This window comes from Garra rufa, chromosome 6 (assembly GCF_049309525.1).
Source record: "Garra rufa chromosome 6, GarRuf1.0, whole genome shotgun sequence".
NCBI classification, from domain to species: domain Eukaryota; kingdom Metazoa; phylum Chordata; class Actinopteri; order Cypriniformes; family Cyprinidae; genus Garra; species Garra rufa.
In genome coordinates this window covers 33,735,105-33,748,331 of record NC_133366.1, presented here as the reverse complement: position 1 = coordinate 33,748,331, position 13,227 = coordinate 33,735,105, and the positions used below count along the sequence as shown (strand labels likewise).

The following is a 13,227-nucleotide window of genomic DNA, read 5'->3' as shown; positions in this document are numbered from 1 at the left end:
TTCTGTAATAGTTGCATATGAGTCCCTCAGTTGTGTGATCCCTCTTATTTTGGTAAAATAATTAACATTTTGCAGATTCTGCAAGATGTATGTAAAAGTTTGATTTCAACTGTATGTGAATAAATGATCAGTCAGGTAACCCACCAACACACAAAAAAAAGTTTTATACATATATGACAGTTGAAAGCACAGACAGAAAAAAGATTTTGTAAAAGTGTAGCGAGTGAGGGTGATATATATGTATGTGACATAAGGGGACATATCTGACGTTTCTATTTAAAGCTGCCACCCCACATTGCAGATTCTCATTTCATTACTGATACTCCACCAAAGGAAGAATCTTTCCATCTATAACACCCTTGTATATAGAAAAAAACTAAAAAAACAATCAAAGTGGTGAGATTCCCTCCATATGGAGCCTAGCAGTGAAAACAACATAACAACCTTGATTTAAAAGAACCGCAGGCTTGAAAGACAGCCTGCCCGATCTGAGGCCAGTCCCATTAATCCAAGTCCCATTAGAGGAGCCTCACCATTACAGAAACCTTAAAAGCGCTACTCCTAACCAGCCCCCGACATTCGGATGAAGTTGGTTTCAGTTACAAGCTTCTGCGTCTATATCTGCTGAGGTAACCAAATCCAAGGGGGAGTGATAAAATATTCATTAGAAAACAGAGAGGGATGTGTTGTTCTTGGATAAAGCAAACAAATGAGACAGAGAGGGCGCAACAGACAAATGAATCCGTCCAATCCAATATAAGAAGGCTGACTGTGTTGTCAAGATACTAAAATTTCAGCAGCCTGTACTAACACCAGTAAATTTTCACTGTTCTTTTTGCCATCATAGTAAAAACTATTGAAACTACTCATCTTTTTATTTAACTATTATTAAATGAAATTAGTTCATTATTAATGATAAGTCAATAAAATATTGAAGAAGTTCACATCCAGAACAAAAAATTTTAGATAATGTACTCAGCCTGTTGTCATCCAAGATTTTCATGTCTTTCTTTCTCCAGTCGTGAAGAAATTATGTTTTTTTTTTAAAAAAAAAGCATTTCAGAATTATTCTCTATATAGTGGATTTCTATGGTGCCCCGAGTTTAAATGCGGCTTCAAACGATCCCAAATGCGGTTGTAAGCGATCCAAGCTGAGGAAGAAGGGTCTTATCTAGGGAAACGATTATATATATATAATATATATAATATATATATAATATCTTTTTTTTTTGACAATTACAATTCATATACTTTTTAACCTCAAACGCTCGTCTTGTCTTGCTCTGCCGGAACTGTTTTTTCCAGTTTAAGACAGTTAGGCTATGTTGAAAAAGTCCCATCTCATTTTCTCCCTTAACATAAAAAAATCGCCCCACATCGCTTTTTTACTTTTTTTGTTTAGGGTGTTTGATCTCCTTTGCATGTTCACTTCCCAAACACTGAGTCGGTACTTATGCAGCAATGTAGGATGATTTAAATGATTTTTGAAGTTGAGGTTGAGTTTTTCAACATACCCTAAATGTCATGAACTGGAAAAAACAGAGATCAGGCAGAGCAAGACAAGACAAGCGTTTGCTTACTCAGCTGGGATTGTTTACAACCGCATTTGGGATTGTTTGAAGCCGCATTTAAAATGCATTTTGGAAGTTCAAACTCAGGGCACCATAGAAGTCAACTATTTGGGGAAAAATCCTGAAATGTTTTCCTCAAAAAACATTTTCTTTACGACTGAAAAAACATCTTGGATGACAAGGGGATGAGTACATTATCTTTAAATTTGTGTTCTGGAAGTAAACTTCTCCTTTAAAAACTAGCATTTAGCCTGAAAATATTTTTTTTAATAGGGATGCACTGAAATGAAAATTCTTGGCCGAAACCGAAAACCGAAAAAGAGGAAACCAAGGCCGAAAACCGAAAACCGAAACACCGAAAGAATTATGCCAATTATTAGTACCATTGCATTTATGGCTATGACTGTGTACTAATTTTACTAAAATCAAGGCATTGCAATTGCATAAATTAATATTAAAGTTTCAAAGTATAAATCAGTTATATTAATTTAAACAATCATTATCAATCAAGTATTATATTACTTAAATAACATATACATATATTTTACTGCCTTTGTTTAAATTGTTTAAATTTTTATAACACATTATCTTGTGGATCCATCAGTTCACATTTACAACTCTATGTGTTTCTCTTCCAGCAGGAGGCGCTGTCAGAATGGTAAACAAAGCAGTGCAGCAAATTACGTTGAAACGTGCAGCGCTCATATTTATTCAATGGATAGTAGGGCTGGGTAAAAAATATCGATTCTCCGATTTTAATCGATCTTCAGTTTAACCCAACGATATCGATTCGGGAAATCCCCGAATCGATTCTTAATGAACGTGCTTCACGTAAGAGGATATGAATATTCACCTCTCGTCCTGAAGGTGTCACTAGTGTTCCTGCTGAGAGAGTTTTCTCAACCGCTGGTGATCTAATCACAGCGCAAAGGAGCTGCCTTAGATCAGATCAGAACATGTTGATCAGCTGCTTTTTTTGCAGAAAAATCTGGTGATCAAAAATGATAAGGCTGTAGTTAAGAACTGTTAGTTTTATGGACAGTTAGAATGTTTTGTATACGCAGACAAGGGCTTTATAATGGGCCTGTTTTGAACGTTTTGAATTTAGAAAAATGTTTTATTTCTTAAACATGTTTGAAGTTCTTAATAGATTTCACTGTTGCACATTTACAGTCTTTTTATTTTTTTACAGTAATGTGCATTTTGCAGTTTGTTTACATGGTTTACAATGGATGCACATATTTATGACTTCTTGTTACAGTGTTCATTTAAAATAAAACTTGTTTAAAATAAACAACTGTGTGCACCCTATTATTAATGTAGATGTGTATTTCAGTAATAAACTTAAGTAGGAGAGTTTCAGTTACCAGCATTTATATCAAAATATGGATCCCATGTCTGCAAAACTAACATTTTAAATAAAACATTGATAGCTAATCGATATCGAATCGAATCGAATCGAATCGAATCGAAATCGGAATCGGATCGAAACCATAAAAATAAGAATCGAATCGAATCGCCGAATTGGTCACAATACCCAGCCCTAATGGATAGCCTTTTGATGTTTCATCAAATTAAGAGCTTTATTCAAGTCTTTACACAATAGTAGGGGACTAAATTAATATCAGCATATGAAGTATAATCGTCTCTCATTGTCTCTGAGAGAATGCATGTCAGATGCTGAAAGCACTGTCAGTTTTTACTTTCACTTTAACATATTGCGCAGTTTTCACGTTGCTTGTGTGATATCCATTGGCTCACCTCCACGGTTTAAAACATAAATATTTATAAAAATACAGTATATAGAAAAGACATATCTTTAAAATATTGTGACGTAACACCAACGTAAAGCCATTGTTTTTCACTCACTGAAAGCTACATCTGTCTCTTTCTCTGCTCTCATCACTGGCTGCCCGCACGACTGCAGACACACCCCCTCTTGAAATTTCGGCATTACAAGTTTTGCAAATCGCTATCCGTGGGTCTTTCTCAGATATACTGAAATACGTCCACACCGCAGAAGTGTTGCTTCAGATAAGCACGTGCAGGCTGCGGTTTCTGTATGCGTCAACATACTGTTTTGGCCGTGTTGTATCGGTGATAAAAGTCTTTCGGCCGAAAACCGAAAATGCCTTTTTGGGCCATTTTCGGCCGAAAATTTTTGGTGGCCGAATATTCAGTGCATCCCTATTTTTTTAATTAAATAAACATTGTTTTAAAAAGGTCAAGTCAAAAGTCAGTACAAAATGGAAACAAAGAAACACATTACATTAAAAATATCAGTGCTGACTCACCAGTACAGACAGTACCGAAGTATGGTTACTTTTGACAACACTTCTACTGCCACATTCAAGCATCATGATACCACTAGTTTAGACAGGTTTAGATGGAGTCTAAAACAAAAGCTAGGAATATTAGGACAGTACAATAGGAAACAAGCCTGAATTGGGAATCACTTACTACAAGTCAAGACCTGTACGGACAGGTGAGAGCAGGCTGGTCACCTGCTCTTTTGGTTTCCATGGTAACCAAGACAACTCACATGCTTGTTTGTTGAGCCCTCACCTCAGGCTAACCCAGGTGCTGAGCTACCAAACCACCCCCTATCCCCAGAGACTAACGGAGGCACAAGAGATGATGCTGTTTCAATGAGCTTCTAGAGTGTGTTTGAACAAGAATAAGTGGATTTTAATGAGGCGAGAATACAGTTATGCTTTAATAAACCCTGTGCAGATTTACAAATTGCATATTGTCAAAACAAGAGGGCTGCTCTTTGCTTTGTACTTTTTTTCTGTGGAAAGATATTAATCAGGCAGTGATCTCTGATCTGAGCCCTACAACTCAACCAACTGTAAATGAATAGTAAAGAAAGCAAATTAGACAGATAATAATACAGTGCATTAGTGCTTGCCCACCATCGGTGGGACCACGAAACCAGTCATAAGGGTAAATTTTTTGTAATTGTGATTTCAACATCATCTGAAAGCTGGATAAATACACTTTCCATTGATGCATGGTTTATTATAAAATATTTGCCCGAGATACAACTATTTGAAAATCTGGAATCTGAAAACTCAAAATATTGAGAAAATTACTTTTAAATTTGTTCAAATAAAGTTCTTAGTAATGTATATTACTAATTAAATCTTAGGCTTTGATATATTTATGGCAAGGAAATGTAAAAAATATCTTCATGGAACATGATCTTTACTTAATGATTTTGGCATAAAAGAAAAAAACGATCATTTTGACCCATACAATGTATTTTTGGCTATTGCTACAAATATGCCTGTGCTACTTATGACTGGTTTTGTGGTCCAGGGTCTCATATAGCGATTTATAAAGAGTCTTTGTTAAAGCATTATAAGCCATGAACCAAGCCAACCATCTATAAGAAAAATGACAACATTAGAAACTTTTATTTGAAGCAAAAAAATAATAAAAATGGACAAAAACACAAAGGTACAAGACTCTGTATCTTATGAAATGTTTTATTTTTTCCCAAATTCAGTTTTTTTTCTCATTTTAATTTTAATAGTCAAAAATATATATTAATGAAAAAGCATTTATTAAATGTTTAACAAAAACAATTCTTTTTTAGGCCCTATGAAATATCTTTTTTCTTCAAAATCAGTTTTTTTTTTGGTTTTTTTTTTCAGTTTTATTTATTTTTCCAAAAGCAACTCTATTTTTTTTTATTTTTATTTTTTTTTACTGTGTTGTGCATTTAGATTTTTCTGATAAATAAATTCTGGTAAATATTTTTTCCTGCAAATATTCCTTTAAAAATAATGATTTAATATTAATTTTTATTAGTAGTAGTAGTAGTACTATTATTACTTTATGTAATGCATCATTCAAAGATCACACAGAAATACGCAGAACATGCAGGATTCATATTTAAATAATCGTTTTGCTGTTTAATATTCAAAGACATGAGTTTTGATTCAAGCGTACTGACCTAGTTTTTAATTGGCAAATTCAGTGACATTCCACATTATATAGTGAATTCCATTTTTATGACTGGATTTTCTGCATTGCGAAAATCATAGAACCCTATTAATGGCTTTAGTGAGTCGAAGTACTACAATCCCATTAATCAAATTTAAAAATGTAAGATACAAATTAAACAAATTAAAATTTGTTGGTTGTGTCTACAGAAGCAATATATGGCACTATAAAATATGCATATTTTACTCCTAGAACCTGACTGTTGCACTCTAGAGTGCACTGTGACAGACATGCAAAGTTTGTACAATGGCCACAACTCTGTTACTTCCTGTGCACCACTCATTCATGCTATAGATGCTACTACTCCCTTATACTAGAGTTGAGGAAACAGTGTTACTTTATTTATAATCATTTATTGTACTTCTGCATGATTTAGTCAATCAGCACTCAATTCTTCCACACGCTGGCCTTCCCTTGCCAAAACCCCTCTTAATCCCTTGAAATTCTTCATAGTGATAGCACTAAATGGATGCACTCTGACAGCATGACGAATCTATTTCTGAGCTGTAAGCAATGCTGTATTTCACTGTGCTTCTGTCTATGTGCTGGACATCTCAAACAGCAAATCGAACTAAACTGGCACAACCCATTATTTTGCGTTCATGCTCTAATACACAATTTTAAAAAAGGGGAATGAATCAAAGACCTAGTTTTGTTTGGTCGACAGAGGAACACACATCATGTTTAACAGGTTAAACACCTCATATCATGCATTTTATCAGTTGTTTGCTTCCTCTCTCTAAGACTTAGAATTAAAGGGTCTATTTTGTGTTGCTGCGGCTTAAGAAATCCCCCTTTGCATGTGAAATGAGCATCAGTGCTGAGTGATATCCTAAGATGCTCTCACAACAGTTTGGTAATTTGCTCTGGTGTCAAATATAGTTTTTAGCTCACACATACTTTATAAATAGCCACAATCTGTGACAGATGTGCTGTTGAGATCAGAGTGAAATTATTTTTGTTAAAAATAAACTTCAGTGCATAAACCTCTGCCCTTACATGCTGTACATGTTGCATTACTCCCCATGTAACCGTAACATCACAAAGCTGCAATGGATCATTTTACGTAATGTTATTTCAATTTTCTGTTTATGATGTCAAGTTTTGAAAACTGAAACAAAAGTGTCAGTTCTAATATATCAAGCTATTTGCAAAAGATTAAAGAATATTTGATTCCTCAAGATATTACCCATTTAATATGTAATTCAAGATTTAATTTCACTACTTACATACCTGTCTGTTCTTCATATAAACCTATCAGCTTCAAAAGACATGGAAGATAATATGTTTATGATAGTATTATGGCGCTTTTTGCCCTTTTGGGGGACTAATAGTCCCTGGTCCCATTCCACTTTCACCAGCATATTAACATGAGCATAAATTCTACTAAATTCTAAACATTAAAAATGCATACAGATTTGAAATAACCTAAGTGTAAGTTAACGAAGACAGAATTTTAATTTTAATAATGATATTATTAATGATGTGATATCGCGATAGCAAAACTGTCTCGATATTATCGTGGTCACATGACGATATGGTATAGGTCTTCTGAGAAAAATTGTAGTTTTTAAAATATATTTAAATGTATTATTCTAACATTAAAGGTCTTTAAAGTTATTATGCTTTATGCTTTGACACAGTATCTGTCAGATGAACTACAACTGAAATATTCATTTTCATTTACTTTACAGTGCAATTGTTTTACAATGTATGGCTATTACTGTCATTGTTGTTATTATTATTATTTTATTCTAATTAGTTTGGCTTCCTAAAACACCAGTGTAAATGTAATTTAGACAGAGAGGGTATACCACAAGTAAAAAGAGGGTTGAGTCCCCTTTAAAGTTTAGGAACTTTTTTCTGACTTAAGTTTTCTTAGTTAAGAACATGGGTTGGAGCTCTTATTTTGAACTCTCAAAGTGCATTAGATAGAATGATTTAATTTTAAAATGTACAAAATTTTCTCAATAAATATTGCATTGTGGACTTCATATCGCGATATTACTGTATCATGAGATTTTGATATTGTTTCATCCCTACTGTGTATTCGATTATAAGGCCCTATATTAAAGGCAAGGTTACTGTATATAGGCTACATGTCACCTATGATATCCAGCATTCCTTCTGCCTCTCAGCAGTGTTACATCAGCAAGAGTGGAGTGCATTGTTGCAGCATGCTTCTTACTTCCTTCTTCCTCTCATTCATACATTTTTCAATGTCGTTTCACAACACTAGAGGACCTGCAAAGCAAATCTCTCCTAATCAGTTTCAGTTACAATGTGGGTCACATACAGGCCCTCACTCATGCTTGAAACTCAGCTAACGTATAACAGGGGGCTTTCAACTCGCTTGTGGACGTGGGAGGTGAAAAAAGTGTGCAATTTCCAGTCTGGGGCTGGTCAACAGAAAAGAGCTGTTACTACATCATGGAGCTGTGGTGAAGTGATTTGTGAACTCTGACTGCCAAAGAAAGCTATGTGAGATATTCTGCTCTCTACTTTTTGATGTTGTACCATACATACTTAATGGTAACTGCAAGTTGAGTTTAAAGCTGACAGAGTGCTGACATCACTTCAAGGAGGGTGAACTTTGGGTCATTGCTAAAAAATCAACCCAGGTACTTCCTTACACCCTGTAATCCTTCATCATGGATTAATGGGTAATAGCTTCACATAAGGACTGTCTGCAATGAAAGCAGCAGGGAGAAAATGATCTAAAACAAGCAGTGCATTTAAAAACAGGTTGGTCAACCTTTAAACCACTACCACATAGCCAGAAACACAGCTTAGATTAATGCAGCAGAAAACAGAGCCCATTAATAAATGCCTTTTTAAATATTAACACTCAGTATTTACAAATAACTCCACGCCTTTGCTTGACAATAGGACTTTTTTTCCCTACTATGCTAAAGCAGTACTCTTCCACTTTGTACCTTATCTATCCCTAAAAAGTGCATATTAGTAGTAACATGTACCCATACCCACAAAGTACTATTAATATAAAGCTTTTAGGGGTAAATAAGGTACAAAATGTTCCTGCAACCCTGTAAAACCTGACATATAAAATAATATTACAAAAAATATGTTTTTTGGAATGGTTTACTGAACCATTTAGACAAAAAGAATTTTTTGCATATTTGCATCATGTTTTATGTTTTTGGTCAGTTATTGGAGATACTCAGATGTAAACAACAGCATTGATTGCACAGTTAATGTACTACTGAACACATTGTTCTGCTAATTTATGCTGTCCAAACCACAGGACAAAACATGTGGAAGCTGCTAAATCATATAGAGAAGGACTTAGTAAGCTGGAAGGGGCGCAATATTTTGACAAACTAAAGTTTATAGGTGGTAAAGACACGTATGAGCAGTATTAATTAAGATATTAGCCTAATATTTCACCTACCTGACTGGAAATGATAAGAAAAAACACAATGTTGTTAAAATTCTTGCCCTTGAAATCCTGGTTCAGTTTGGCCAACCACAAACGCCTTTTGATCATCAGTTTTTTGCACTCTTCTCCTTGATTTGTTATAACTTGTCTATATAGTACTCCCAATGTTTTTCTCTGTCCGACCAATTAGTACAGCCCAAAACATGACAATTGTCCAAAAATATGCAGTTTGGCACAGATGTTATTTATATGACTAAAAAGTAAGATGAAATTTTGATAGCTTATAATATTTCTGAGATTTTTTAAAAGGTTTTTGATATGTATAAGAGCACAACATACTGCTCACAAAAAAAATAAGCTGTCACTGTATTTCTACGAACAAAATATCTAGCTTTATGATCAAACTGTTATTATATGCACCATGACCTGAAGGGGGATGTTTGTACAGTTTTAGCCTACTAAAAAGCCTTTTACTTGCTAAAAAAGGGAAGATGTGGAAGATCGTGTTCAACAGGGTTTTCTGCAAAACCGAGTGACAAGCTGTTGCACCGCTAAAGGTACCATTTTTTCTGAGAGTACATTGCCTTTTTTACAGTCATATCAATTTATATGACAGGTGCTTCTATCCACGTTGACTTGCATTCCACTTATTACAGGTTCATTCCCTTGACTTTAGTGTCTTGTTCAAGGACACAGTTGAGGCACTACATACATCAACCTTACTGGGATTCAAGCCAAGCAGCAGGCTTTTAACCATTAAACCACGCTGCTCCACTTTCTGCTGTACAAGTACAACTGTAAACTAAAAGCTTAGAGTAACAGCTAGAATCTACACATTTGGTCTTGTCCAGCCATGGTGTCGTTGGATCTCTATTTAAAGGCTTTAATCAGCTTACCAGATTGAAGATCGTCTCCACAATGTCCCGATTGGAGACTTCACCAGCCTCCAGGAGCCCTGCCAGCACGGCGAACTTCATGCGGATCCCTCTGATGGGGATCCCGACAGCGCTGTCACCTGCGCTCGCCATGACGGAGTCAGGTGAGAGGGGAACAGGTGGAACACCTGTTTGACCCTACGGCCGAATTAAACTATGGAATTGCAATGTACAGTAAATATCGCTCTCCTTAAGCTGACAGAGGTGAAGAACAGCTTCTGGTCTCCATTCAAGGCTAGTTTATCCGTTTGTTTCTCTCGCTTTCGGCGGGAAGTGTCAGTTGATGTCACTACACCTGACTGACAGGAATTGTTCCACTGTAGAGAAGGAAAACAGCTATAAACTTGTCCAAAGGAGGACGAAACCGCGTTGTGGTGAGCCCAGATAAGAACCCCAATGCTTGTCAATCTCCGCCGGTCTAATAAAAGAAAGACATTTAAACATCAATGTCATTGAAGTGCTTGCGAGTGTCAAACAGGAAACAGCGGTGCTCAAGAGATTCCGCGCAGGTAGACGCACCGATAAGAACAAGACGCAAAAAACTACAAAATATAAGGCAATGAACGTCCGACATTGGCTCTCAGGGGTCCCTCTAAAGAGAAGACAATCCGCTTGGTCCCTGTGGGAACTGTTGGAGTGAAGTTTCAGTGGTAACCCACTTTACAGCGCCATCTCTTCCTGAATCAGCTCCTACTCCGCTCCGTCTCCGCCATGACAGTGGAGCTGCGTGAGAGAGAGCTGCGCATGCGCAGTGCGCCGAGAGCGGCGAGAAGGGGGAGGCTCAGGTGTATCAGGTACTAGACTACAGTGAAAACCTGTTAGGACAGAGTGACACTTCATACTGAAGATCTTGTGTCAGGGACGCTCTGTAGTGGTGGTGGTTTAGGATAATGCACTTGTTTCGAGAATGGCATAGAGACATCTGGAGGACAGAATAATAAAAGCCTGGCATTCATCGGAAACGTGGTTTGCACCGAGATTTTGCTTGGTAATATGAAAGAATGCGTTATTAATATTCGTATTAATATTTGTCATTTGGATTGTGTATAAGAAGTATTTGTATATAATGTTTATATAATGTTTTCTACACTAAAGTGATCTGTCAAAGTTTTTGAACAGTAAGATTTGTAATGTTTTTAAAGCAGTCTCTTTTGCTTACCAAACGTGCATTTATTTGAGCAAAAAAAAAAGTAAAATTGATAAATATTTTTTACTATCTAAAATAACATTTTTCTCTTTGAATATATTTTTAAAATGTAATTTATTCCTGTGATTTCAAAGCTGAATTTTTAGCATCATTACTGCACATGATTCTTCAGAAATCTTTCTAATATTCTGATTTGCTGCTCTTTTGTAACATTATAAATGTCTTTATCACCACATTTGACGAATGTATAGAATTCTTGCTAAATAAAAGTATTAATTATATAATTTAGTTCCCAAAAAAAACATTCAAACTTTATAGTGTATAACGTTACAAAATATCTTCATTTCAGATGAACGCTTATCTTTGGATCTTTCTATTCATCAAAGAATCCTGACAAAAACCTACTCAACTGTTTTAAATATTGATAATAATAATAAATGTTTCTTGAACAGCGAATCAGCATATTTAGCATAATCGTCGAATGATTTCTGAAGGATCATGTGACACTGAAGACTGGAGTAATGATGCTGAAAATTTTGCTTTGATCACAGGAATAAATTACATTTAAAAATATATTCAAAAATTGTAAAAATATTTCACAATATTACTGCATTTGCTGTATTTTGGATCAAATAAATGCAGGCTTGGTGAGCAGAAGAAAATTCTTTAAAAATCATTAAAAAGCTTACTGTTCAAAAACGTTTGACTGGTATTGTACTTACAAAGAAATTAAAAGATCTAACTTCTTTTTGAACTAAACATAAAAATGAAGAGCAGGAAGAACATGCCAAGAGTGAGATCATAAGAAGACCGAAACTGCTGCTGTACAGAAATGCAGATATTAGGCTTTCTGTAGCACTAATAACACCTAGGTCATGGGTATGATTCCCCAAGAAAAGAAAAAAATTAAATAATAATAATAATGTGTACCTTAAATGCAATGTAGGTTGCTTTAGATAAAGGTGTCTGCCAAATGCATAAATGTAAATATTAATATGCTGCCCATTGCAATATGAGACCATATGATTTCTTGTTCCTGCCACTTAAAAATACAAAAATCTGTCATAATTTACTCAACCTCATGTCATTCCAACCATGACATTTATACATGTCTCAGCGTTTGGTTTGTTTGTTGGTGTGTTTGTTACAAACAATGAAAGTCAATAGAGTTCAGTGGAGTTGTTTGGACCTCAGTGTTTTCAAAACATCTTTGTTTGTGTTCCGTAGAAGAAAGAACTGCAGTTAGTAAACAAACAATGACAGAACTGAGTCCAATTAAGTGCGCATGCATGAAATAAAACAAAATAAATAAACAAATCACCTTTTATATTTTGTAATGCATTTTATAGATCCTATTGCGAATGATTCATGCATGCATGTTTCATTTTTGTTTTATTCTCTTTTCCTCGTAACTTTAATCACAATGTCATAACTTAATCTTCCAATAAAAGTGACAGACTTCTCTATGCTGATATATATCCCTGACTTCTCTAATAATTTAGTATGCTTAAACCTCATCCCTCCACAATCAACTGCAAAGCTACAATTCAAAATCCATTCAACTTCAGATAGATATCATGAACCATGTCACTTCCCAACATTTTTTTTTTCTTTTTTCGATAATCCACTACATGTGCATCACAATACGAAAGAAAAGATCTGCTTCTGAGTTTAGATTTGTGATACTCATGATAGGTTAGATTTACACCACCAATCCTGCATTTATTTGATCTAGCAAAAACAGTACAATTTCGAAATTATTTTACTATTTAAAATAACTGTTTCCTATTTGAATATATTTTTAAAATGTGATTTATTCCTGTGATCAAAGCTAAATTTTCAGTATTATTACTCCAGTCTTCAAGGTCACATGATCCTTCATAATGTGCTGATTTGCTGTTCAAGAACTCTTTTTATTATCATTATTATTATTATTATTATTATTATTATCAATAATTAAAACAATTGAGTACTTTTTTCAGGATTCTTTGATTAATAGAAAGATCCAAAAATTTGCATTTATCTAAAATAAAAAGGTTTTGTAACATTATACACTTCACTATTCAAAAGTTTGGAGTCATTATTATTTATTTATTTTGGGGGGAAAGGAATTATAGAAATGTACAAATTGAGCAAGGGTGCTTTAAATTGATGATAAAGACA

General features: G+C 34.8%; 1 protein-coding gene across 1 annotated transcript in view; it reads right to left on the bottom strand.

Annotated features, from left to right (window-relative positions):
* lrba (LPS-responsive vesicle trafficking, beach and anchor containing) overlaps positions 1-10,689 on the bottom strand; it is a 352,295-nt gene extending 341,606 nt beyond the window's left edge. Inside the window, exon 1 of the mRNA XM_073842640.1 lies at positions 9,879-10,689. Within this exon, the coding sequence (XP_073698741.1) occupies positions 9,879-10,010 (132 nt within the window). The 5' untranslated portion in view covers positions 10,011-10,689. The remainder of the gene's footprint in view (positions 1-9,878) is intronic.
* Between the last annotated feature and the right edge of the window lie 2,538 nt (positions 10,690-13,227).